General features: G+C 48.1%; 1 protein-coding gene and 1 long non-coding RNA gene across 2 annotated transcripts; one reads left to right on the forward strand and one right to left on the reverse strand.

Moving 5' to 3' along the window:
* The first annotated feature begins 313 nt into the window (after positions 1 to 313).
* LOC146436492 (uncharacterized) lies at positions 314 to 22,461 on the forward strand. The gene is made up of 4 exons (XR_014852687.1): positions 314 to 420; positions 685 to 1,105; positions 2,163 to 2,895; positions 21,255 to 22,461. It is a non-coding gene; the product is annotated as an uncharacterized LOC146436492 (long non-coding RNA).
* On the reverse strand, positions 13,191 to 22,557 carry RNH1 (ribonuclease/angiogenin inhibitor 1). The gene is made up of 9 exons (XM_085062727.1): positions 22,458 to 22,557; positions 20,646 to 20,816; positions 18,636 to 18,806; positions 17,819 to 17,989; positions 16,870 to 17,040; positions 16,231 to 16,401; positions 15,127 to 15,297; positions 14,203 to 14,373; positions 13,191 to 13,983 (listed from the first exon to the last, which is right to left on the reverse strand). Exons 1-9 carry the CDS (start codon positions 22,541 to 22,543, stop codon positions 13,896 to 13,898), a joined length of 1,371 nt encoding a protein of 456 aa, XP_084918853.1. The 5' UTR covers positions 22,544 to 22,557; the 3' UTR covers positions 13,191 to 13,895.
* Positions 22,558 to 27,762: the final 5,205 nt, after the last annotated feature.

Consider the following 27,762-nt stretch of genomic DNA (forward strand, 5'->3'; position numbering starts at 1 on the left):
TGCCACTGTCCCCAAGGACAGCTGCACAGGCCAGGAAAAAGGGACCCCGGGCAGGCACAGGCAGGGAGCTGCCAGCCTGGCCACTGCAAGCAGGGGAGGGAGGACTCACATTTGGCAGAGATTTTGAGTGGCTTCTATTTACCCAAAGGGCCCATGTGGGGCATGAGAAGCACAGTCAGGAATGACTTTAGGGTCGTGGTGGGAGGGCTGTCAAAGGCCCAGTAGTGTGGAGAGCATGGGAATGGTGGAGGAGAGGCTTGGACTTGATGCACATGCACGACTCACAACCTCAACAGCTTCCTTTGTCTCTGTTGCAGTTGAAGAGACTGTCTGGAGCGCAGGACTTGCACTGCACGATGACTGGGCTGGGAGGGAAGGGGAGAGCCAATGCTCCACTCCCTCCCTTGCCATGGAAAGCAGGTGCTTAGAGAGGAGGAGGGGAGGGAAGGGTGAACATGGGAGGTTTGCCAGGAACCAAAGCAGCTGGGAACTCCTGGGGAGGAGACACATGGCACGTGTGGGCAGATTAACAAACTGAGCCGATCAAAGGCTGCTCAATCCTGCATCCATGTGCCTGGGCTGGCTGCCAGTACCTCTGAAATTATTTTTCCTGGCCAGCAGCTGAAGTAAGGTGCTATTCAATGGGGCAAATCCATGATCATCTTAATTTTTTGTTTCTACCAGCCCAGCCTTGTTTGAAGACTCTCCTGGCTGGGACCAAGTCTTGGATGCCAGAGGTCTCAAACTGGTCAGTGACACATCCTGGCTGCCCTCAGAGTTCTTCTCTGAATAGCAGCATAGCACTGGAAACTGTGGTTTAGGAGACTTGTAACTAAATGCTGAATCGGTTTGACCCCAAAATTTGTCTCTAGAGATGAATCTCAGATTTGCTATAGTCTGAGGAGATTTAACAGAGTGTGGAACAAAAAGGATCTGAGAACTTTGGTGTCCAGGCATGCTTGAAGTGGGCATGTTGCTTCAAGTCCCCTTAAATGGTATTTTGCCAGGGCTACATAAACATTAAGAAAGTGCCTTCAGGCCTGTTTTTAACAGAAAAGCAAAGTGTGTGACACTGTTGTCCCTCGGGCAACTACAGGAGTTCAAGGTGAGAAATCCCCCTTCTTCAGCCCTTCCCTCCCAGCCATCTACAGATGAGAGCTTGTCTTCATTGCACTGCATGAAGTCTGTGGTGAGAAACCCTGGTGATGCTGGGGGCTTCTGCTGGTCCCAGAGTGAACTGGCACTCCACCCTCATGGCCAGATCCTGGCTCCAGCAAAGCAGCTGCACATTGAGCTCATGCAAATTTGCTGGCGCCTGCATGAGAGCCTGGCACTACAAAGCCAAGCTTGGAAAAAGGAGCATAAACCCTGGAAAACAAGGAATACTTACAATTACTTACAAATACTACAATTATTAAGGCCTCTTGCTGAAGCCACCCAGACCAAACAGAAGGGCCTTCTTTTCTCCATTCTGTGCTGCTTTCAGACGGTTCCCAGTCACTGTGTGTTTCCTGGGACTCTCCAGTGGATCATCAAAACTCTTTTTGCTACTTCAGTAGGGCATTCTGCTTTATAATCCAAAGGACATCATTGCCTGTAGTTGCTACTGGTAGGCAGGAGAAGCTGTGTGAGGACTTGAGCCTGCAGTTCACTGTCAGAGCTATCCTAGGCACCCCCAAACTAGTCAAACGCGGCAAACAGCCAGGACAGGCAAGTGGACAGGAATGAGCCTCCAATTCATGTTAATAGCTCCAAACCTAAAGTTGCCAGAGGCTAATTATGGAAACTTTGAGACTTTAAGGAGTAAAATTATCTTAATAGTTTTACTGTATAAACACACTGAGTCATTATATTGAGGGTGGAATAACAGTCTCCTGAGCAGTGTGTTCACCTGTGAGCCAGAAGCTGGCTGCTTCTCCCCACCCTTTGCCTTGAGATAGGAAAATCTGCATGAGGAAGAAAGGAAAGTTACAGCTCTGTGGTTTGATAGCCCTTTGCTCCAGTGATATTTTTCTGGGAGGATCTGCAGAACTATTTGCCCAGCTGTCTGGACATTTGTACATATTCATGTAAATATTTTTATAGACACATAATAATATACATTTATATAGAAATACTGTGTATTTATTTATACATACCCACCTTTTTCTCCCTCAACTCAGCATCGCCTGGCTGCATCTGGAATCAGACTTGATGTTCATGTGTGCTCTTGTGAAGGCAGCACAGCCTGTGAAGAACTTCAAGTGAAATCCAATATATTGTGTTTGGGAGAGAAAAACTGTCCACTGTAGAAGAGCAAGTGGTTGTCTTGGGGTGATTGATGATGATAATCTACTCCCTGATCCTCCGCTTTATGCCCCCAAATGGTTGTTATATCTTTAAGGTGTGTGGCCGGGGCAGCGAGGAGCTTTGGGCTTTTTGGCGCGCTGTTTCAAAGCCTGACTCCCCAGGCGTTCGGGGGTGCTGTGCTGTCTGCTTTTACTCGGCTAGCTCGGTTTTGTTAGCCCAGGCAAGAAGTTTTTCCCTTCCCTGGCCTTGGAGAAGCTGCAGCAGCAATCCTTGAGCTATCTTTGCGGCGAACGGAGAGCAGAGGAGCGAGCCCTGAGGGAGAGGGGCCGGCGGGAGAGGCCCGCTCCGTCCCGCCCCAAACATCGGGGAGCCGAGCCGGGCAGAGAAAACAAACCAAAAGGCTCCAGCCCAGCTGCTTCCTCTGCCATGGAGAGGAGGTCGAGAGAGTCCCCAGGTTTTCATCCCTTGTCCGAACTACTGCGTGAAGCTCCTGTTTGGCTGTTTTTTTCCCTGAGGGAGACGCCGGCGCCATCTCGTACCTCTTGTCACATCGTGAGCGGGAATTTCCCCAGGCGATTTCGGGTTTGTTCCGGTCTATGTGTGAGGGTAAGGTCTGACGGTTTAATATCTAGCATTTATTTACTTTTTTCCCCCTTGCCTTGTGGGCATTGTGTTTCTTAATAAACCATTGGGGCCTTTTTCCACTCTCAACCATTAATATTAATATTCTATCGGGGGAAAGGGATTGTTGCACCCCGTTTGGAGGAGACGACTCATTCCAGAGTGTCTTCTCCGAAAATTGTTTCTAAACTGAGACAAAGGTACATCCTCAAGTGTCCAAGACAATCAAACCATATTTGGCCTCCTTTCACTTGCTTCCCACACCAACGTAAGCCTTTGTGACCTTCATCACTCTTTTTATTTTTGTGATACTCTATGCAAACCCCATCCACACAGATTTCTCAAAGGTGAAACCTTACCTGTCTTGTGACTAGGGCGTAGTGGCAGGATTTTTAAGCAGTGCCACTAAGAAAAAAAAAAAAAAAACGCAAAACAAAGGAAAACTAGCATTCCAACCCACACCTGCCTGCAGGCAAGTCAGAGAATGGTTCTTTTATGAGGGAATCTGCCACTTTGGAAACCTGGGAAATGAGTCACAAGACAGGTTGGGAGTATAGGAAATGATAAATGGGTCTCTCTTATCACATCATGACAGTGAAACAGGTGAAAGGAAATTTTGAGCTGTGAAAATCTCTTTTTCTTTAATTTATTTTCCTCTATGACATGCAATGAGCATGCCCCAGAAATTCCCAAGGGCAAAAATACATCAAGATTCAGACAAAGACTAAATAGATATGGGCAGCAATATCTGGATTCATTAGAATTAAGTGCAGTAAAAATGTCATCAGGTATATTCAAATCCCTGCTTCAGGGTGCAGAAAACATTTGAGCCATCAGATCCAGCTGGAGTGGGCAGAAGAAGGGTGGGGAGGCAGATCTAGCTTCACCCCTCCCTCCTTAAGGATCCATCATGGGTTCCTCCAGCAGAAGGATGATGTGAGATAGGGAGATGTCTGGTGTGTCTCTCACCATGGTCACCTTGGTGCTGCCAGGTTCTTGCTCTGCCAGTGTAGGGTGCTGGGAGCAGCATCCTTCCCTGGAGAAATTGCTTCTTCAAGGAGGTCAGAGGTGAAATATGAACCTTGTGCCTGCAGCACACGAGAGGTACCCATGCTCAGTTTGGGGATGGCTGTACTGCCATGGAAAGCCTCTGACTGGTATCTCAGAGAAGAGAAGTGGTTGATGCACTCCAATTACCAACCTGTTCTGTGCAAGCACAGTAGGCCTCACACCAAGACAGTTTCACTCCAATTGCCCCAAGGCCTCTTTTCACTCTTCCTGTAACAAATTTGGAAGTCCTAATAAGCCAAGCCTGGGAGGCTACTAGTGAAAAAAAATGGTGATGGCTTTCTGAGGTGCCAGAAAGCCAATTGCCAATACAAATTCAATCTCCTAGCTACATTTCTTGTTAGAGTGTAGATAAATCAATCAACCTTTTAGTGTCTTTTAATCTTCTAATTGTGTATCCTTGTGGGCCACAGCTGAACCTCATTCAAGGGATGCTACCTGCCTTTAGGGTCTGTGTTTGTGTGTTTCTTTTCATAGTCATGGGTTTTGGGGAAGTCAGGATTGTGTTCTTATGCTAGCAAAGGGGCCCATGTCAAGAAGTAAACTTCAGGTGCATTTCTTCAGTGGTATCATCCAAAAAAACTCTTCTGCTGTGGTTCCACCCTGCTAATGACCTACTGCTCTTGTAGGTCAATGCGTCAAGCAGCATTAAGTGACTCTGTCCTCTTTCTCAGACCGACTTGGAGAGGCTGTGTGGAGGCCATGACCCCTCTGATCCTGCTGAGTACTGGCCTTTCCTCCATGCACGGTTTGCCAGGGCTGTGTGGAGGGCTGGGAATGTTGGAATCCCCTTGCACAAGGGCACGTCTTCTGCCAGCTGCCCACACTTGCTCCATGGTAGGTTGGGGCTGTCACTGCATGTGCTCACACACGGCTTCAGCCCTCAGCCCCTTCTTTGTGTCCCCCCTCCACAGCTGTTTCTCCAGCATGCAGCCATTTCCCACGTCCAGTCTAAGCTCCCTGGGTTTCTGCTTGCTACCCCAGGAGAACATAGTGGCCAAATCAAAGGAGCTTTGAAGTAATGTGCAACTAAACACTTGTCAAGGAACCTGATATCTGTAACAACACATGGGAGCCACCAGTTGGGTTCAGACCCTCAAGCCATCTAGTCTAGCTGTGCTTTCAGGAGCAGCAATTGCTCCAAAATTGCCAGCAATTGCTGGCTACTGCTAGGAGGAGCAAACAGGCCCAAGACCAGAAAAGGATTACATGGCCCCAGGAAAGCCATCAATCCTTGGCTGGTTACACCTCTAGCCTAACACCTGGAGACCTGTGAGCTTGTACCAGGTCTGAAGTACTGGTTTGTCTTTATCCTGCTGGTGGTGCAACTCCAGATTTCTGGGTGACCCCCTTCCCTCTGCCTCCAGCTGAGCTCCTGGGCACCATGGCATAATGTGGAAAGGGGTTCAAAGTACAAAGCCTTCAGTTTCATGCACTTTCTTACTGCCAGCCCATGATGTCTGCAGATCGTGTGCAGGGAGTAGCTGGTTGAAAAATGAAACACAGATTTTGGGGAAATCAGTTCCCCCTCACTACATCAAAGAGCCCAAAAATAAAATGCCCAAGAAATTAGCAGGGCACCCATTTGAAAACTAAAGAATTTTGGGGGTTGTGGGGTTTCTGACCCCTCTGGTTGCTGATGGCAATTGAGGTCTTATTCATGTTGCAGAGGGCCAGCCTCTCATCTGGCTGTATGGTGACACCTGGTGACTGCCCCACTCTGTTCCTCAGAGCAGTAAGGGAAGGAAACATCTCCAGAAGCCATTACACATTTCTTCTCCAGACAAGGCACTGGCACTTTATGGCTATGAGCATCTAGTCCTGGTTCAGACAGTGGGAAGACAGAGCTGGAAAAAGCATGGCCTTGCTCAGGAGCTGTGTGTTAGCTCAGGCTGGACAGTGAATGAAATGCACAGCACAGTCTGTGCTACAAGAGGCAGAGAAAGCACAGGCTGCTTCCCTCACCCCTGGCCATACAGGACAGGCTCTTTCAGATTTTAATCCCCCTCTTGTCATGCTTTTCTTTCTGTCCTTGTCTCTTCTCTTAATCAGACAGTAGCAGCTGCAGCCCTCTAATAGCCTCTAATAATTTGTTCTTAGCAGCTGTCGGTGGTATTTTGGTTCTGCCTCCTCTCTCCTGTTGCTAAGCTGGCTATTCCCCCACTGCAGAGCTGCCTGCCTGGAGTTTCTCCTCCCCAGTGAGCCATGGCCAGCTGCAGGAAGGTCACTGGGAACTTGAGGAATTAATTTTACTGGAAACCACATCCAGTAACCAAGACACGGGCTGGAGTGGGAGAGGAAACTGGATCTGTTTGGCCATAGAGGAAGAAAAAATTATGGGAAAGGTTTGCAATTGCTTTTTTTTCAGTGAAAATTTAAGAGATGGTTAATGGAGAAGGAAGTAAATTAAAACTATTGATTAAATGAGAGGAGAGATTTTGTAACAGTTCCCCCAGGAACTCATCTGCCAGTGTTTTCACTTCTTTCAGTCTCATACTTCAAAAGCTCTGAAGCTTCCCTTAATGGATAAGGAGACAAACCAAGGTCCCTGTCCCACATTGTGATACCTCCCCACTGTTTTGCTTGCATCCCAAAGAGCTTATCTCCCCACTTCCCTGTTGTGCATCTCTGTCACTGGTCTAGTCCTGGCTCTGGTGCACATGTGGGAAGAGCTTCTCTTGGAGTGGAAAGAACAATGTTTTATATTCCTAGGATAAAAGCAAAGTGCAATAGTGCATATAAAATAACTTGTGTTGGGTTTTGTTCCATTCTGTTCTACTCTAGCTGGCATCCCCATTCCTTTTGGGCTCCATTGCACACTGTGGTACCTCTCCACTGCCTTTTGCTTGTGTCCTGAAGAGCTCATCTCATCTCCCCATTTCCCTGCTGTGTGTCTCTGTGATTGCCTAGTCCTGCCTGGAAAACAGGGGCAAGGGGGTGTGTGGCCCTACTGCCCACCTGGGAAGAGCTTCTGTTGGAGTGAAAGAGTAAGATTTGCTATTACTGGGATATAAATGGAAGTGCAATGTTGCATGTAAAATATCTTGTGTTGTGTTTTGTTTCATGCTGTTCTAGGTTATTCTATTCTACTTTGCATCTCCAGTATTTTTGAACTCTGTTGCACACATGGTGCACACCTGGGAAGAGCTTCTGCTGGAGTGAAAGAGGAGTATTTTCTATTACTGTGATATAAATGGAATGTAGGAAAGGCTTATGTTTGAGGGGAAGAGCAGGATTTGATATTACTGGCATAGAAATGGAAGTGCAATATTGTGTATAAAATATATTGTCTTGGGTTCCCCTCTCCTCTGTCCTCTCTCTTTTGAGAATGGATTCCAAAAAAAGTTTGTAATGTGTTGACCTTGGCTGTGTGCCAGATAAGATGGAAACTATTAGGCTGTGATAAGGCAGTTTAGTAAAGCAAAAAAAGAGAAGCAAAAGTTTTCTTGTACATAAGCGGAGGGAAACATTCATCTCTGATTCCCATCAGCAAGGTTGTTCAGGCGCTTCCCGGGACACAGAGCTTTAGCATGTGGAGTGGTTGCTCTGGAAGGCAAACATTGTAGCAGAACAAATGCCCCCCCTCCCTTCTCCCCCCCTTAGTTTTTATACCTGAGCTGATATTGTATGGTATGGAACATCCCTTTGGTTAGTTTGGGTCAGCTGGCCTGACTCTGTCCTCTCCCAGGATCTTGCCCACTCCCAGCCCCTTGATGGGGGAAAAATGTCAGAGGGACAGTGCTGCTCAGCAGTAGGCGAAACATTGGTGTGTTATCAACACTCTCCCAGATCCCATAGCCTCCTTCATTTTCTGGTAACTCTTTACATGGTGGTGCTTCTTGGGCACAAGTCACCTTTTTGAGACACTGCTCCAAAATGTCTGCCTTCTGGCCAGTCCATAATCTCCTCTAGGATTCCTAGGAAATAGAGTTTTCCCATTCAGGCTCGTTGTATAATCAATGCTACCCACTTACTCCATCTAGCGCTGGTTGTGTGATGTGTTGAGGGGATGTTTCCTTGGAACATCCAGAGTAGCACTGGCAGTTGTGGTACCAAGAGGAGATGCTTTCCCAACAACTTCTGAGGTGGCTCGAATCTCCTCATAGGTTGCTAATATCTCTTTCAGCTGGAGTATAGTGGGCTCCTTGTTATAGTGATCCTTGTATAGTGATCCTTGTTACCTCTGGCTCCAAAACACTAATGGCTGATCTCACATTTCTCCTGAGGTCCTTTGCCAGAGGTTCCAGGTGAGCACCTGCTCCCCAGCTGCAGTGTAGGGTATATTTTGCATACCTCCATCTCTGCAGCAGGCACTCATTTCCAAACAAACACATTAACTCCCTGTCATTCACCAAAGGGAAATCTCTCAGCAAGGCAGGAGCCCATATTGATGAAGCTGGATCAGAACACGGTATACGTGGGGAAGGAGCAAGGTGGAGAGGCTGTTGCTCCATTAACTGTAGCAAAGCTGTGGAGGGCTGGTGTTTTGGGTGCCTGTGTGGAAAATCCAGCTGTCAGAGTCACAATGAGAGCTGCTCCACACATCCTCCCTTGCAGGTCCTGGGAGAGGCCCAGTAGGCACCAGGGCAGGGCATGAAGGAAGAGGCTGAGCTCTGAGGGGCTTGCAGGAGAGCAATTCTAACCCCTTTCTGGACTTGGTGACACCAATACATATTGTATTGGTGGAGTCCTTCCAGCTCTGCAAGTCTTTCCTGGGTGCAGAATAAATGAATGGGCGGAGAGTATGTGTTTTCCACCTGGTTTTGCTATGGAGTTATTCTAACTCTACTCTCTCTATCCAAAGCAGTAGGTTTTTGGGGGTTTTTTTGGATAAACATGTAATGTTGCAGCTTGATGCCAGCAGTGAATGGGTACTCTTTAATCTTTGCACGCGCTTCTGGATCTAAATTCATAGTCTCAGATGTGCTGAAGCTATCCCATACCATTTCAGGACTGCTGGGCCTAAAATCCAGGAGCCTAGAAAGGCTTGAAATGCTTAGCAGCCATGAGCCATCTGAAAGCAGAACTGGTTCTCTCTTTCAGAAGATGGTGCTAAATTACACAGAGATTACAGGGCTGAGAAATCTGGATGGAGATGACAAAGGATGTAGTACACCATCCTCCAGTGCTTTCCTTCCTCCCTCATCTGGTTTTCACTCCACCTGGGCTTCGATAAACTTTCCTGAGAAGTCTCAGATCAGTTCCATTCTCTCTCTCCAGCCTTGGAAGGTCTGCTTGCTTTCTCTCAAGTGACCCAAATCCAGCCAGATTTCCTCCCCAGAGCATTCATTAGGTGACTCTAACCCACGTCGGTGGGATTACAGCTATCTTTGATCCTGCTGTAGTTAGGAGACAGGGCTGCCTGCCATGTAGTGTGTCTAATTTAGATTTGCTTTGCATCCCGTGGCACAGAGCAGAGAATGGATCTCCTGGGAGCCTGGTGCATAGAAAGCAACAACTCCCCACTGGAGTCAGGGATGAACAAAACAGTCTTCTTTACCCTCTTTGTGGGCAGTGCTGCAAAGCAATTTCTTTGGTGCTTTATCTTCTGATTATCTCAGAGTGCAGCCTCACGCCTTGGTTTGAGGTTATGGCATGCAGGAGATGAGCTAACACCTCTAACCCAGCTACGAGGAGCTGGTTTAGCTGACCTGCACCCAGAGGTCATGGAGGCAGGCAGCACATCCCAGACAATCCCAATAGGACCTGTGGAGCACTTCTGTTCCCAGGAGCAAAGAGGTGCTTTAATCATCTGCCAAGCATAATTGGGGTCTGAACTAAGCATCTCTCTGAAGGGTAGACAAGGCAGAAGCAACACACAGGGGATGTAAAGAAGCTGGGGTGGGCATTGCTGGGTCTGTGCACTGTCCCAGTGGCATGGGATTGTCCCTGGGATGTGATAATCACCAGCGAGGTAGGAAACAGGGAGCAGCAGAGGATTTGCATGAGCTGCATGTAGGGTGCCTGTGCAAGTGACAGTTGTGCTGGGACTTTATTTCCCTCTGCAGATACTATGGGCTGCTGTGCGCCAGCCTGAGGGCAGCCCGGCCTGGCTTAGGACTTTTCCTGAGTGTTTGCTCCAGAACATCTTCAAGGGCTTGAGAAAGTGCCAACAATTCACCTCTCCCACTGCATACCTGCCTCTAATTGCAAACCAGATAGGCTCTGACACGATATCAGCCAATTAAAGTTTCCATCCCCTGCATCCCACATGTCACCAATTTGCCCTCTAGCTCGGAAAGGCTTATCATCTGTGCAGTCATCTGACCCAGCAGTTTCTTCCTCCTGCTGGGGGCTGTGTAGCCTCTCCTGGTGGATGCAGCTGGCTGTGGCTGAAAGAGGCAAGACTGACCTCACATTATTCATCAAGCTGCCAATTTGCAAGTCCCTGCTAAGCTGGGAGTGTACTGGACTGGCTGGCGTTTATGATGTGAGTGCCAGAGAAGTGGGCATCACTCAGTAAGGAAGGAGGGGGCTGCAATGCTGTGCCTCAGGAGGAGAAATGTCCATGGCTCATTTGCAGCTGTCAGGAGGGGAATGGGTAAAGTAGATCAGAACTCTTCTTACCTTATGGGGAGAGGAATTTTCCTGCCTAGTGGTTTGTTTGGGGTTTTTTTCCCATGTTTTTCCCCATGTTTTTTCCCCATTAGTAAAAGAGATGAAGTGAAAAGGAGGTGCAGTGGAAGAAGGGGCCACTGATGAGATCAGCACACACAAAGGAGGAGATATATTGGAAATTATAATTGAAAACTTTAACTTTCTGTGCAAAAGAGGAATTCAGGCAAGAAGAAAGTCCCTTTTAGACTGTTTTAGTAGAGGTTTGGGAGTGACTCAGATGGCAAACACTGTTTTCAATGCAGGGAGTTGTGTGTGGTTAACTTTTCAAACACAGTGGGTTTGATTTCCTCTTTCAGATTCAACAGGAGCACTGAAATTGCTGGTACCATCACTATTATTTGAGGTTGGTGCCTGGGGCCTTGCTGTGCTGGAACTCCTTCCCAAAAAGCCCAGGCACCAAGACAGCAGTCAAGGATGCCAGGGCAGCTGTGACCTGATGGTATTCCAAAGCAAGTAGGAGGTTTGTTTGGGGTATAAACTGTTTGTGAGGACAGTAGTATTTGTTTAACTGCTTCTGGCACTGTTAACTGGAACACTGTGACCTCCAGCTCAAGACCATATGCTGTGATGAATAAAAAATTAGATTTGTTGTAGAATCTGAAACTACTAGCCGAAACCTGAAGTTTTACTACAGCCTAAACCACTGTTGCTGTTACTGAGGTCCAAAATACAGATGTGTTTTCTCTGAATTTAAGATCTCTTGGGTGTGTTTTTAAAGGTTCTAGTATTTGATTAAACTGAAAGTCATACTTGTATTTCTTAGTTTCTTTCTATTTTGGCTCCATAATATTGTCTTTAAGCTTCATTGTACAAGGTGAAACTCAGAAGTTTCTACCAGAAACTTGCTGGTAGAAGTTCAGTACTTGCAAACCACTGTATCACGGGGGTCCAAGCATTTGCTCTGACTGAGAACCAGGATGTGACTGCAATGTCCCAGGAACTACTGAGTGCTCCAGCTGTGATCTTGGTATGAGTAAGGCTTTGCCTGCCAGCCTACTACCTAGTCCACATGAAAGGTTTGTGACTCAGTTCCTGACTACTTTAGCTTAAAATAGTGCCTACCCACACATCTAAAATGCAGAAGCAAATTTCTGTGTCTTTCAGCTCTTCGAAGTTCACAGCTGTGACAAGGTTTGTCAGGGAATTAAGTTGGACCAAAACAAATGAGTTTTTAGGAATAGAAATTCTTGCTTGAGTCTTGTTTATCAGTGCAAGTGTCTCTTGCTACAGTGGCTTGCTCCTGGGTCCTGGGATTTATACCTGCTTTTTAGAGCCAAGCACAGGACTTTATGTTGTCCTAAAGCACAGCACAGGTTCTGAATGCACAGATTCATCCCCACCCTGGGGGAACTGTAGAGCTGTACCAGGCTGGTCTGGCCTGAGATGCCCTGAGCTCATGAGGAGACAAAATATGGCTCTTGTGGTTTTCCTTGCTGTAGCTAGCAGCTGGACACGTGGCATTTGCTGCAGAGACTTTTCCAAATTCTGTCTGCGTTCTTGGAGGAAATGCAAAGCCACTCAGAGACTGAAGGCAGGCAGGGGCTTCACCCCAGGTGGGAGCAGGCTGAACACCCACAGAGGGGCCATGGTGGCAGACCCTTCCCAATGCTCATCTGCCCGTGGGGGAGGAAGAGGAGGTGTTTTCCAGGCACTGTGGTGGCAGTGCAAGGGCAGAGTGCCCCCTTCCTGGGTAGCCAGGATGGGAAAAATCCACTTCTAATAATATTTGGTGTCTTTTTAGGGGGCTGTCTTTACACCCTCCCTGAAGCCTAATTTTTCTGGCTCTCCCTACACATCTCTTTCCTGTGTGGAGCCCTGTCTTCTTCCCTGGCTTGTAATTAACCTGGGCATCTGTGCACACCAAGTCCAGGAGAGACCATAAACTGAAATGCCTATTTATGAGCCCCTGAGATTGGGTTTTTATTGATGGAGGAGACCAAAGCAAAAAAGAAGTGGGTTTTTTAGCATTTTTTAGCATTTGGGTAGCTGTGAGAGACATGCCTTAAGGAAAAAAACAAATCCTATCCTTCACACCTGCCTGAAGACACAACTAAGCTATTTATCATACACCATTTCAGATTTGTGAAGGCTACTGTAGAAACTGCTTAGGTCAAATCTTTTAGGTCAAAGAAAAGCCAGTTGTGGCCTCTACAGGATGAATGTAAGCAGCAGAAAGCAAAGCCTGGAGGACACTTTTACCTTGGGTGTCCACACAGAATTTGCCAGTGAAGGAAAGACCAAGTGACCACTCCAGAAAGACACGTTGGAGAATGGAATTTTTTCTGAATTCTTCCTGCAAGGCCAGCCAAGGGCAATGCCAGGTCTGCTGTATATCTTTTTTAAGCTATACTCATTCTTTTGTGGCTTAGGTGTGCAGCAGCTGCATTTTCCTTTGGAACAAGGATTTATTACAACTCTGGGCATGAAAACCCAGTGAGTGTCCCCTGAAAACTGGAACATCTTCTAGGGTTACTCTTTATCTAAGGCTTAGACTAAGATCTTCCTCTGGCATGTTTCAGCTAGGGATTAATCAAAAACAAACAAGTAAAACAAGGTGTTAGTAGTATTGCAGTTCACAAGTAACTAGATTGGTCTTAAAGGAGAAATATACAGATATATTTTATTTTTTTAAGTAGAAAAATTAAGTATAAAGTTCCTGTAGAACCATTCTTTGCCAGATCAAACATATCAATCATTTAATCATTTCCCATACTAGCAGAAATGCACACAGCATCTTTTGTTTGTAGGAAAATCACTTTTCAAAGGACACAAATTTTGACATTACACAGCTGAACAGCTGTTCATTTCTTTTTTCTCTAGTGCCTCAGCCACCACTGCTTTTCCAAGAACTCTTTTAGGGAAAGACAGGGGAGACCTCCATTTTAGATTAAAAACATTTAGTTTTTTTAAGAGCCTTCCCCAGAGACCTATCAAAAGCACCACCCAGTAACAATACAGTGGGTAGTTCTCTTGCCTTGGGAAAGGAGCTCTCTTCAAAACCCAACTAATTCGTTAGAAGGGATTATAGGATTAAAGAGCTCCTAAAGGCTAGAGACCCACTTCTACAAGACAGTAATTGTTTATTTCACGGATAGTGATGCTGCAGCTTTCATGAGTCTCAGAGTTAGTACATCCAGAGATGCAGAGACAGTCGATCAGCTCCCCAGACACCCACTCAGGGAATCCACAAATGGTTTTGGTACAAGAAAATTGCCTATTAAGTTAATTAGTTTTATGTATGAAAAGTTCAGATTAAGAAGAGGACATTGCTTTGACGTTGTTCTGCAGGCAGTCACCACTCATGAAATTATCTTCACCTCAGGCTTGGACTCTTCCAAGGCTCTCAGTTCATCATCCACTTCAGAACTCCACAAAATGTCGTACAAGCTACACCAAAACAAAAAGGAAGGTGAGATTTAGTGAGCACTCTCCTGTTAAGGGAAGAGAAAGATGCCCAGCTGGCCAGTATGGGAAGGTCACACACCAGGAAGGGCCCCATCTAGTTTTGAAAGCAGCCAGAAATATGCTTTACAACCCAGGACCCCCTTACTTCCTCACTAGCACCAGCCTCCCACCCCCGCTGCCAGGGCTGCCAACATCTCTCACATTAACTGCTGCACATTGCAGCTGGGCTTCCTCAAGGCTTCACAGATCTTCCTGATGCCTTCATCTTCCAGAGGGTTGTAGCTCAAGTCCAGCTCAGTGAGGCACTGCTTGGTGGCCATGGCGGTGGCGAGGGTGGCACAGCAGCCTGCTGTCAGGTCACAGTTACCCAGCCTGCAGGGAGAAGAGGGAGAGGCCAGTGCTTTGAGCCCTGGCTCCAGGAAACACCTAACCACACCAGGGCAGCAGACATGGGCATCCCCAGCATGGACCAGAGATCCCTGCTAAGGTGGCATCTCCAAGACATCAGCAGGGGCTAGCCTGGGTCTTGCCACAGAGACAGCATGCCCTCATGACTGCTGAACTCCTCAAAGTCCTCCCTAAAGCTTAACAGCGTTGTGGCTACAGGATTAGAAGGAAGCCACAGAAGTTATTCCCAATTTCACCATCATGCATCATTTCTTTGGTTTAAACTGATCATAAATCAGCTCTAAGCTTTACTACTATTACTTTATTACTTGAGCCTTGTAACCATCTCTCTAAAAAGGGCAAGTGAGGCCTCTCAGTTGATGACCAAGTGGCTTTAAATGGTCAGCAAACATCTTTCTGGGACAGTCTTGCAAGTCTTACTGATGTCTCCCATGACCCATGTGCTCCACTCACTCACTGTGAACTCAGGCATCAGAGCACAGCTCTGGCTTCTGTCCAACAGCATGGAGAGAAGAAGCACAAAGCCCTGAGCATCACACAGCCCAGAGCTGGGCCCAGCTGGGAAGGGAACATGCTCATGGGGAAGGCAAATCCCACCCTAGGGCTGGAGGTGATGCTGGACCAGCACTTGTGCTGGCATCCATAGGGACCGTGGAAGTAGAAGTCAAAGGGTGAATTCAGACAGCAAGACAGATGACTTCTGAGAGTGCACCTTACCATAAGGACTGGATGTTGCAGTTGGGGTGCATCAGCCCTTCACACAGGAGTTCCACACCTGCATCTCCCAGCTTGTTCTCACCCATGTGCAGTACTTTCAGGTGCTTGTTGGTGCTGAGAGCAGAGCTCACAGCCTTGCAGCAAGCAGTGGTGAGCCCGCATTCCCTAACCCTGCAAGGCGAAAGTGACATGAGATCTAGGTGGGACATCTAGAGACTAACAGGCACCTTCCACTTTACATTTCCTTAACAGGAGCCCAGACAGTGTGAACAGAGGAACCAGAGCTTTCCCACAATGCCTGTTCTCCTCTCAATGCTGTCTGCTCAGTCCTTTCTAAGCAGCACCTCTCCCATTCTGTTGGTGGGATGTCTGTCTTGGAGCACACACCTAGGAAAGGCACCTGCCCAGAAAGCACACAACAACCAAAAGTGAAGTGTGCTGCTCTGACAGACACTGTTGGCTCCACTGTGCACTCCTGAGGCACCTCACTGACTTCCAGCCACCAGGACTGGAGAAGAACCCAGCTGGGGGCAGGAGCTGAATTTGCAATGCAGGACAGTTCAAGTTCTAAGTGAATGAACAAATTTCCTCTCCCAGCCACCAGACCATCCAAGCCTAAAAAGTAACACACTCCACAGGAGAGGAAGGCTGAGAAATGTTTATGTCACTAGAGCTTTCTTTTGTCTCATCAGTGAGAGAGCTTTGCTCCTGTGGAGAGCCTGAGATATCTGATCACAGCACTCATTTTGCTATTCCCTCAGGCCTTTCAAACTTCAAAAGTCTCTCAGTTGCCATTTGTTGCACGATAAAACAATTAGAAGCTCCGCAAGTGATGCTTGGTCTCCTTTTGCTTATAACAGGATGACTGTGATGGGGCAGATCTTCAAAGTGTCTAAGAGTTAAGATGCACAAATCCTTTTAAAGTCTTTAAGTCTAAAAAACCCTTTTTAACTCTATAAATCCTTTCAGTAACAACCAGCAGGAGTTGCTTATGGAACCATTGCAACTGAGGATCTATGTGGTTGGGCATTACTTCACTTACATCTTTCTTCTGTGAGGCCTCCAAAGAAGGCAGTGGGTATGTGAAACTTGACAGCAGCTCACCATAGCTCCTGAAGTTTAGATTTGGGATCCTTGAGCGCCTGACACAGCATTTCCATCCCCGAGTCTCTCAGGTTATTGTCTATCAGACTGATCTCTGTGAGGGTCTCCTTTGTACTGATGAGTCTGGAGAGATCTTTACAGCTAGCACTTGTGAGATCACAGTCCCATAACCTGAAGGGAAGAATAAAGTGTTATTTTCTCCCAAGAATGACTTAGATTAGAAAACAGACTCCTGTTTTAGTATTCTGAATTTCTGGTTACATTGTCTAATTTTCTTGATTCCTTTCATACATCATACCACACAGCTTCCTCCTTTCCTTAACTTCCACTTGCTGCACCAAAAGCTCTGCTTGTAACACAAAAAAGAAGCAACCGAAATATGCAATTCTAGTAGACAGGTAACAGGAAGCCAAGACAAAGCCAAGACAAACTTCACCCTCTCCCCAGAATTTGATCCAAGCAATTTCAGAGTGGCCCTACTTGTTCATGGTGTCCTCCACCCAGTTTTGGGAATTAACTGATTTCCAGCTGAAAGGAGGGAGTAACTGAGAAACTTTCCACTTAGGAGCAAACCAGCAGCACAACCTAAACAGCTCAGAGACTGCAGAAGGGATTTAAGAAACCTCTGTCCACCCTTACCACAGCTTCTGGATTTTGCAGTTAGGATGCATCAGTCCTTGGCACAGCAGAGCCAGACCAGAGTCCCCGATTTTGTTGTCCCCCACAGAAAGATCCATCAGAGATGACTTGTTCCTGAGAACAGCACTGATCTCCATACAGCTATCACTGGTTATGCCACAGTTCTCCAGGCTGCAGGAAAAAGCACAGTTGGAGTTGCTGCTCCAGACCCACTGTGTTAGATACACCCCAACATCCCAATTCACACTGAGAGGGGTCTATGGACTGGTTCCTTGCTGCAAACCAGTGCAGCTCAGCTGGGCACTGCTACATCCTGCAAGGCTCAGAGAGGGTTCAGGTGTCCGAGACAGACACTGGGTGAGGCAGCACACTGCTCCTGCATTTCACAAGGCTGCAGGGCACTTTGACCCTGCCATTCATATGCACTAATGCAAGGATCATTCTTGCCAAACTTCCCCTTTACATCAGTTATCCTTTTTAAGAGGAACTTTTGGCAGTATCACACAGTGAGTGCCGGCAGAGCCAACCCATGCTGAACCACAGGGAAAAAATAAAATCAATTGTGTTTCTCCCATAAAGCCCTTCAGGAGCTTTACCCCAGAAACGAGGCCAAACTTTGTTTTGCAGCAAAAAAGGGCTGTGAATAAGTATACTCAGCTGGCTGGTAATTCCAGTTTCAGAACCAGAGCCACTGAGGGTGATTGCCCCTCTGCTATGAGACACAGGCAAGCAAGCAGTCTCTCTTGGTAAGTGGTAGTTTAACCTGGGGTACCAAAAACTACAAAAATGGAAGTCCCACACATATGCATGCAGTTTCCAGCTACATAAATCTGAGCCAGCAAAAAAACTGGCCTAAATTTCAAGCAGTCCTGACAATTTTTCCTGTCCTATGGATGGTATGACTACCAGCAGCACTAGTTGCCATTACAGATGACCAACTCTTCCTTACTGTAGTAGCTCTAGGTTGCAGCTTGCCTCCACCAGTCCCTGGCACAGCTGCTTTACAGCTGTATCTCCCAGTGTGTTGTTGCTCAGGCTGAGCTCCTTCAGAGTGGGCTTGCTCTGCAGAGCGGCGTTGAGAGCTTCCACAATATCAGCTGTGAGTTCACAATACTCCAGCCTGCAAGGAGAAAAGAAGTCCAGGCAAAAAGACAACCCTCTTCACACATCCTGCTACCACAGCAATCAGCTAGGCCTTGTGTGTGTTAGCCAGGGCAGAAAACATGCCAATGTGAGTTGAGACCAGGCAATGCGGAAAGAGAGTTTTTAACAGCCTCTTTCTGCTCATTTCAGGAAGCATTAATTCTTAAACTAGACTCCAGGGGACCCTAGCAGGACAAATTTTTACACTAGTCTTCCATTAAACCAGTGCACAGGCAGCTTGGAACACAGGGCTGAGCTCTGCACTGCAACATCATCACAAGCCTCACCTCTGGGCCTGCCCAGGAGAAGCTGGGGGCTGCAAATAGACCCAGGTCCTGCTCAGTCATGAAACAAGGACCAAGGGCAGCAGAATCTGATGTTTGTTCCCTGCTTATCTGAGAAGTCCTGCATTTACAGCCATCACTGCCAGGAGGGCTGACCAAAGCCTATGGAAACAGTCACCCGACTCTTCCAAACCCATGAGACCCACCAGCATGAATAAGCATGACACAGTTTCAGGTAAAACAAGAACAAATCCACATCTGGCAACAAAACTCCTGCTTGTCTCAAGGGAAAGGCAAGCATGGCCTGTCTGATGACCAAAGGAGCCAGTGACTACTTACTGCAGCTTCTGCAGCTTACAGCTGGGGTTCATGATCCCTTGGCACAACACCTTCACGCCAGCAGTTCCTAGTCTGTTATCCCCTACGTGCAGCTCTGTCAGGGATGGCTGGGCACTGAGGACAGAGCGCAGGGTCTCACAGCTGGCACTGGTCAGATTGCAGTTTTGCAGCCTGGAGGAGAGAGGAAATAGGGGTGAATGAATGCACTCCTAGAATTACAGAGGCTCTTCTCAGAGAGGTTTATCTGCCAAGGTTTGAGCTTGGGGAGGACACCATGACTCTGACAGTGCATGACCATCTAGGAAGTGGTTTGTCCAGGTTACTATTTTACAGGTATGCCAAAATATATTTCCAGTTAGTATTATACCTGTGCCACAGACAATAGCTCCCATGCTTCCTTCAGTGTAATTGCTCATACAGCACCTTCAGTAGAGTAAGGATCCACCCTACAAGAAGCAGCCTAACAACTGCTTAACTGTTTAAATACCATGAGATGACCCCAGAGATAAGGCAAAGGCATCTTACAATTTCTTGCCCCCTCTAGAAATGTGATCCAGAGTAGGTAGAAGTTAAAATCTCATCCAACCACAACAGAATTTAGAAGTTTAATGGTATAGTACAAGAAGGATCTACGAAGTTGATCCTTCAGCACTCAGGCTTGGAGAAGTGGCATAGGAACTGTGCTAGTATTGCTATGGAGTGTTTATAGAGTTAGCAGACAAGACATTTTGGCAATGGACAGGTGTTGTGCAGGGAGGTTTGACTTGGGTTTGGTTGCTCTTTTATTTCCTAATGCACCATACAGAACCCCAAAAATGGACAATTCTATTTCTACAGAACTAAAAAAGCCTAATCCAGCCTGTTACTTGAGCATATGGAGAGGTCTGAAGCCTAGGGCAAACTCTCTGAAATATTACTGTAAGTCTTCCACTACAAAGTACCAAAGTTATTTTTTGTAGGCCCATCAGAGAGTTGGAGTTTAATCAGCTTCACAGTGAACTTTCTATTTGTCTGAGTCCTCGTTGCAGGGGCACAGGGACTTTTAATACCTGATCTGAAAGGCAAATGATTTTTACAAGGCAGTGTTATGGAGATCCCAGGTTCACCTCAGGAGCTGGAGGACTTCAATACCTTGCAGAAGAAATGCTGGACAGAGAAGGCATCTCTTTGAGGGCTTCTGAGGAGCAGAGGCTGCAGCCACTGGCTCTGACTAAAGCTCCTGCACCAGAGTTGCTGAGAGCAGCCCATTAATGCTATAATTTGGTGAGGTGCCTCTAAAATGGCTCTCAGAGCCAGGGAATTCTCCAGTTTGCTGCACTCCGAGGATCGCCAAAAAACGGATCCTGGGCTGACACCCCCACTCTGTGAGGCTTAATCTCAAAGGCATCCCATGTGAGTCCTTCACTGAATTTGAGGGGAACTTTCCACATGTGAGCACCCTGTACATACTCCTTTAGGTTTGTGTGCTTGTGGGTAGGAATATGCTACAGCAAACGGCCTGTAATTGTTGCTATCCAAGATTATTAAGTTCTTTAGATTTGTAAATCAGGCCTGTGAGTTACTGGTGCACTATAGTAAATCCTGTATGAACCTTTGTTAAATTATTTAACCCGAGCTATTAATTAAGAGCTGTTAAGTTCAAGTGCTGTTAAAACTTTTAGGTCTAAATTGTTGTTCCAGTCCAGGACTCAATTTAGCAATGATTCTGAACCTTAGGACTCAAAAGGAGTGTCTTCTTTATTCACCACTTCCTGTCCTGATCCTTCCCCTCCTCTCCCAGCCTCCATGTAGACAGTATTTGGGTTGACATTGGTTATTGATTTTAGATTTTTGTTTGCTTTTTCTCTACGTGCTTTAACCATCTAGTAAGTAGTAGAGTGAACCCTGCCAACAAACTGTATGTCGTATTCACTTTTATATTAAACCTGCCTTTGTCTGTGATTCTTTAAGAGACCTTAAAACACTCATTTGTGACAGCATGATAGAGCAAGACAATCAATGAGGCTTTACCATAACTTCTGTAGGCTACAGCTTGGTGTCAGCAACCCTTTACTTAGGTATTCAACACCTGCATCTCCCAGCTCATTGTTGTTCAGCTTCAGCTCTGTGAGGGATGGATTTGTATTGATGATGGAAGAGAGATCCTCACAGTTACTGCTGGAGAGATTGCAGTCATCCAACCTGAAAGACAAGGACAAAAGGAACACCTTAGTCCTCAGAGTTGCTCTGCTCTCCCTAGCTGGAGCATTGCTTGTGAAAGCAGAGTGAATAATGTTCCTGCAGTTCCTGGGATGCCTCCACAAGTATGTGCAGGACCTGCTGGGCATTGCATGGCCCAAACCAAGGTGTGCTCTGGGCTGTCCTACAGGATGGGCTGGATGGCAGCTCCCTAAGCCTTGCTCCTCCTCTCTGCTGCACAGAAGAGGGCACAAGCCATGCCCCTGCAGATGGAGGAAGCACCTTCATTTAAACAGCTACAGTGACAAACTGCCTGCCATCTGAAGCCCTGTCTACCCAGAGGCAGCTTACAGGCTGTCAGACTGGCTCTGCACAGAGAACAGCCAAGCTGGGTCCTTGGCCAGCCCCAGAGACACTCATCAGCAGGTTGGTCTCTTGCAGGTGAGTCATGCTGGTTTGCATCATCTTCCTCCAGCAGGAGCTGAGCACACAAACCCTGACTCTGCAGTATGGCAGTGGCTCTCCCACTGGACATCAGCATTCTTCTAGCTGTTGCTACATTGTTGGGGACAAACTGGATTGAAAGGAGAGCCAAGGAAAGTATCAGGAGCACAGAACAGCCAGGGAGGCACAGAGGGAGGCAGAAAAGACATGGAGTAAAACGAAGGTGTCATGAAGAACTGTACAGCCCCAGGCACAGCCAGGACTGCCATAAGTTGCCTCTTCACTTCTCCTTACACAACAGTATAAAAGCTGAGGCTCTACTACATTTCTCCTTCCCTCCCTCTGGTAAGAAAAACATGAATTGCAATGGGATCATGTTGAACATTGATGGAACAACCTCTGTTGCAGTCACTCTCATCCACTGCATCTGGAGCAGCCCAAACTGTGCCCAGGAGACAACCATCCCACTGCCTTCTGCCACCCAAGGAAGACCCTGGGAAGTCAAGGCCAGGCCCATGAAGCTTTGCCTGCAAAAGGCTCCTTTACAAAACAAAAGGAAGTCACCCTCAGCATGTCCAATGCCCTCTGAGGCATTGTGGCCTCTGCTCTCCAGACCCAGCAAGATGATGCCATCCCGTGAAGTGTGAACTCCCAACCAGCAGAGGGAAAATATTGCAGGAGCAACTCCTCTGAGTCCTGTCCTACACCTTACACCTCAGGAGATGGTTCCCTCCCATTGTTTGTTCAACAAACACAGCCGGTACTTCTGAAAGTCAAGTGAAGAATTAAAAGCCGATGGCATGTGGCTTGTACCTGACTACTGAAGGCAAAATCACTTGAGAGCATCAAACCTGCAGCCCAATAAGCTCAGAGAAATTCTCTCCTCTCGAGAGAGAAAGGCAGAATAACCAAAATGGTGGTCAAATATTTAAATCACATTACCTAGCTGAGCCCTATGGCATGCCAAGAAACAGGGCAACATTACTTCATACCAAAGTATATTTATCTGTAGTTGAAAAAACTTTGCAAGAGGGTAGGGGTTTATCCCTTTAAATTAACTTTCTGGATAAAAATCGGTAGAATTATTCCCATTGCTGTGCAATTTCTAAGTCCCAGTTCAAACAGTTCTGAAGATGAAAACCACACGAGAGAAATGCTACAGTTCTTACTTCAAAGAGATGATAAACAACTAGTTACTACCTGATGGTTTTGCAGGATTTCATTGTGGTCAGAAGTTCAGCCCATCTAGATGGGCTCATCTCTTCACACTGGATGTCAAGCTCCATTTTGGCAGTTGAGATAAGACCTGAAAATTAAATTAAAAACAAAAACTTCTTTTTTTAAAAATTGACTGAGAAGCAACAATAGTCTTCAATCCCCCAGCTCTCAGCCATGAGTCATACTGTGCCAAGGGGACAGAGTATATTTTTCCAAAACCAGTCTGCTGCAAACACCAGTATAAGGAGAATTGGAATGGTTTTGTCTGGGACTTGGGAAGGCCCTCCTCTGAAAGAATCACAGGAATCCTGGGGAGATATTGCAACAGTGTGTTATCTGAAGGATAGGTATTGTGTGACCATAAGATGTTCCCCTTCTCCCTCCAAGGGAGCTTAACCAGAAGGAGATTTATAGAGGCATGGATGTTAGTCACTCACTATTGCACTGCTGAACCACACAGACACCAAATTCTACCAGCATGGCACACCCGACCCAATGTGGAACCCTAAACTATACTTAAAATTGGGGTGTTTTTGAGAGATTTTGGGTGAATGAGGAAGATGAGCATGAGAACTGCCTGGGCTCACATTAAAAATTCTGCTGGACATGTGTCTGTGTGTGAGAAGTGGAACTTGTGTGGATGGAAGAAGTGTTCCTCCACGATTTGATATCCAGGGTTTGAAAGGTCACTCTGGTCAGGCAAATCAGTACAGAGAAGCTGGTAAGCACATTTTTTCTTGTTGTTGTGCAGTCAAACTGCATTTCTGAAGTGATATAAACAGAATGCTTTACAGGACAGCTCCAGATAAACGTGCACAAAAACATGCCAAGGCCAGTAGCTGAGCTCTAGGTTTAGTCTACAAGGGATGGGGTTAAAGGCAGCGCTACAGGAGGTGACAAAACGCAGCCTTGGTCTCCTGGTGTGGCCAGCATGACTCAGACTACGGAGCATTTGTAAAAGAAATAATTCCTGAGCCATCCCATCGGAATGTGAGCTGCAGTCAGCCACCGCCTTCCTTCATCCCAGTCCCCTCCTGCCGCCCTAACATCGCGGGGATCCCAAAGGCGCTTTTGCCCGAGGCCAGCTCGGCAGCCGCGCTGCCGTCAGCTACACCCACAACAAACGCGGACCCACGTGGGGAGGGGACGCGCCGGAGCGGGGCGGCGCTCGGGAACCGCGCCGGGACCGGGACACGGCGCCAGCGGGATCGGGAGCTCACGGCCTCTGCCCTTCCCTTCCCAACGCGAGCGCTGCCGGGAATCCCGGCCCACGGCCTCCGTGGGATGGCACCACAGCCCCACGTGTCCCGGCTTCATGGGGATCGGAGCCAGCGAGCGGACAGTCGCAGCCGGACCCCAGAGTCACAACCCTTTCCCCTTTTACCTCTCCCGGATCGAGAAAGGGTTCTCCCCCGAGCTCCGAGTTCTGCACCTTCCTGCGAACCGAGGGGGAATCCCGTTCGGAGTCCCGAGCAGCGGCCCGGTCCTGCCCCGGGCACAGCCACCACCGCTGCCGCCCCTGCGCGATTCCCCGCGCCCCGGTGCTCACAGCCCCGCCGCCTCCCGCACTGCCGGCAGCGCTTTTCCCTCCCAGGCTTCCTGCCTTCCCTCCCTGCTCCCTCCGCCCCGGCCCGGCCCGGCTGCCCAGCTCCTACCGCCGCGCCGCCACCACGCAGCCGCCGCCGGCTCCGGCCCGGCTCCGCCTCGTATCGCGGCGGGGAGGAGCAGGAGCTGTCCCTCCTCCCCTTTTTCCCCTTCTTCCACCTTTTCCTCTTTTTCCTCCGTTTTCTCCCATCTCCTTTTCTTCCCTGCCCTCTCTGACATTTTACGCCCTTTCCCTGCTCCTTCCCACTTCTCGTCTTTCCCTTTCTTTTTTCCTGACTTCTCCCTCCTTCCTTCTCCCCTTCTTTTCTTGCCTTCTTTCCCCCTTTCCCCTCTTTTCTGGCTTTCCCCCTCCACTCTCCTTTAACTGTTTCCTTCATATATTCTTCCTTCCTTTTTTTCCTGTGTTTTCCTCACTTCCTTCTTTTTTCCCTTTTCACCTTCTACTTTCCTCTCTCTTTCATGTGCTTCCCCCTTCCCTCTGTTTCTTCCCTTTTTTCTCCTTCCTTCCTTCCTTCCTTCCTTCCTTCCTTCCTTCCTTCCTTCCTTCCTTCCTTCCTTCCTTCCTTCCTTCCTTCCTTCCTTCCTTCCTTCCTTCCTTCCTTCCTTCCTTCCTTCCTTCCTTCCTTCCTTCCTTCCTTCCTTCCTTCCTTCCTTCCTTCCTCTCCTTTTCCTCCTCCTGCCTTCTTTCACCATTCTCTCTTTTGTTCCTTTCCCATCTGCCCTCCTTTTTTATGCTATCCTTCCTCTTACCCTATGTCTTCTTTTTCATCTTCTCACAAACATCTCTATTTTCCTCCTCTTTTCCTCCCTTTCCTTTCTGTTGCCCTTTTCCCCCCATCCACTCTGATTTCCCCACTCTTCCCTGCTGAGCAGGAGCACTGGGATACACAGGAAACAAGAGAAAGAGAAATCCCTGTAATGAGGGGACGCACAAAGGGTGGGAGTATCGAACGTAACAGGAGGGAGTGTCCCAACCGGCTGGGAGGGCAACCTCGGCCGCTTGCCAGACCTGGAGCAAAGTGGGAATGCCTCCAGGTCACCCAGGGCAGAGACACCATGGCAAGGTTTTGGCCAGGGAAGACAGGACTTCCCCAGGGAGCTCGGAACTGGGAATTGTTTGAACTGGAAACAACAAAAATACTCTCAGTGGTCTCCCTGACTTCCAGCTTGCCAGAGAGCTGTGCACAGGGGCCAGCTCGGAGGGCATGGGATGTCCCTGCTCTCCATCGTTGTCACCAGTCCTGTCCGTGACACGTCTTCTCTCGTATTTGTGTCCCTCATTGGCGTAACACGTTGAGCAGAGAGCTGCACCTCGCCGGCACAAAGGCCTCTCTGAGCTGCCCGGAACGAAGCTGTGACAGCGATGGAGGATGGGCGCCTCGGGCTTGTGCTGCTGCCAGGCCTGTTGCCCTCTGGGGCTGTCCCCGCGCCACTGCCCCCAGCCGCCCCCAGTGACCATGGCTGTCCCTCACATCCGTCCCGCGCAGGGCGAGGGTGGCAGCGCTTGGTCAGGGCTGGAAAGCATTCGTCATCCCTTGGCTCGCTTCCTCCTCCGCCTGCCGGCTACTCCCTGCCTCCCTCCCTATTGTTTCCCAGTAGTTTCAGCTCCAGTAAAAGCCCATTCAGATTTTCACAAGACAGAACAAAGAAAGGTTTTGAAGTTCCGAGAGGCACTAAGCAACATCCCGACTTGCCTCTCTTCCTCTCTCACCCCTCACCAAAATCTCAGCATCTTCCCTAGATTTTTTTTCCTACAAACACCCTCTTTCCACACCCCTGGCTCACACAACAGTTCAACTAAGCACGACCAGCTGTTCCCTACAAAGCACGGCTTCAAAATGGTTCCGTGCTCCACCCCGGAAAGCAGAAGGCAAAGTTTCGGGAGTTTCAGAGCGTGGTTTTGCCGCTGATACGTACCTTGCTGTTGTCGGTGCTGTGCGGGGAGCGAGGGGGGCAGAGCTGGCGCCTTCCTGCTGCCGTTACCACGCAACCTCTGCTGTCGTACACATGGTGCCTGCTAGAGGGAGGGAAGCACTTTTGGGCTCTGACGGCTTTTTTTCCTCCCGTGGCAGCTCTTCAGGGCCTTGCGGAGCAAGCACCGTGTACACGATTGTGCCTGGCAAATGTCACAAAAACCCCGATGATGACAGAGGCGGCTTTAACTTCTTGCACTCGCCGTGGTTTAGCCCAGAGCAAGGGAGTAGTTGCCACTGAAGGATCCATCTGAAAATTAGGCCACCACAGTGTTAAAGTGTGGATAGAGATGGTGGAGTCTGTGTAGCTTCTCCGCTTTCCAGGCAAGCCCTGTCCTGCCAGGCCTAGTAGTGATGCTGAGCACATTACTACCTACCTGTCACCTCACCTGGGGTTATCCATCCCACCTCCCAGCAGGGGCTAGGGCACAGGCTGCCCCCTGCTTCTGCACAAGCTGAATGCTCATACTGCCTGGAAGGGTCCCTTGGGAACAGCTTTAGTCACGTCTCCCTAAAACTGCCCCTCAGCAGCAAGCATGGACCCCACTCCTACACCTCCTCCTCTCACATCCCCACTGGCTCTTCCCCCCCTTGAGGAAAACCCTGCCATCACTCAAGCTGCATTGCACCATAATTGTGGGTTGAAGTAACCTGTTTTGGTATTTTTTCCCCCATCCTCAACGGTGTGAAGATGTATTAATGTTTCAATAGCCTGCAAATGATCCAGAAGCAGAAGGCCAGATTTGCTTATCCCTCCTGCAGCTGCAGATGCTGACAGAGATGATGGTGGTGAAGCCTGGGAAGCAGAGCCTTTGTTGAGACACAGGAGAAACACTAGACGTTTTTCCCCCAGCTGCTTTTATTATCCTTCTTCTGGAGGAGACAGGAACCAATCACCAGGAGAGCTCAGTGAGCTAAAACCTACCTTCCTCATTGACCAGAAGAGAGTTGAAAGCCAGAGAGCGCACCTCTTCCCCATTTCCTCTCAGGAAAAACAGGGTCATCCAGACATAATGTTTGCTACAACAGTCCTTGTGCTTCTGGGTCTGACCTGAAACCTGTTGAACCACGGGCAAGAGCTTGGGGATGGCCCGAGCTCCTGGCTTTGATGCTTGCTAGGATGCTGCCTGGCAGGAGTCTCTAAAGGACAAAGTCTGGTGTTTGTTAGAGGTTTCAGAGAGGTTCATGGCACATGTACCTTCTGTAAACATCCTGCCCTGGGCAAAACACCCAATACACTCTGATCTGTGCTGGTGAAATATTAGATGCACAGACCAAATAGCTGTGCCAAAAGGTTATGTGCTTCTATCTCCCTGTCATCCCCTTGGCTGCCCTCACTGTGGGGACAATAAAAGGCATCTTGGGAAAAAGCTGTTGCCCTTTCCCTGGCAAGCAGGACCAGGCTGTCCTACTCATGGAAATCCACACCAGTCCAGAGGAAATGATGGAAAGTGGGGCTGAGAAAGCCAACAGCAAACACCAGTGAGAAACACCTGTGTATGTCTTGCCACAGAAACAGTGGAAGACTCCTGACATTGAAGGTATATCCATTTGGTTATTTGTGCAGACTCGGGTTGATTCCTTGAAGATTCTTTGAGGAGTCTGACAGTGACATTTGGCCTTGTTTCCTTCTTTATCACAGTTTCCCATTCTTCTTTCTGTGTTCATTCAAATTTATCTCATATATTTTCAGATCCTCTCCCTCTTTT

The sequence above is a fragment of the Lichenostomus cassidix genome, chromosome 5, assembly GCF_008360975.1.
Source record: "Lichenostomus cassidix isolate B80296 chromosome 5, HeHo_3.0, whole genome shotgun sequence".
Classification (NCBI taxonomy): domain Eukaryota; kingdom Metazoa; phylum Chordata; class Aves; order Passeriformes; family Meliphagidae; genus Lichenostomus; species Lichenostomus cassidix.

What these genes read in the sequence shown, in the direction of transcription:
- RNH1 (XM_085062727.1), bottom strand. Translation starts at nt 22,543, where the DNA reads ATGGAGCTTGACATCCAGTGTGAAGAGATGAGCCCATCTAGATGGGCT. An exon ending in TGCAACCTAGAGCTACTACA is followed by an intron (nt 17,041 to 17,818) that starts GTAAGGAAGAGT and finishes TTTTTCCTGCAG; the next exon opens with CCTGGAGAACTGTGGCATAA. An exon ending in TGCAACATCCAGTCCTTATG is followed by an intron (nt 14,374 to 15,126) that starts GTAAGGTGCACT and finishes TTCTCCCTGCAG; the next exon opens with GCTGGGTAACTGTGACCTGA.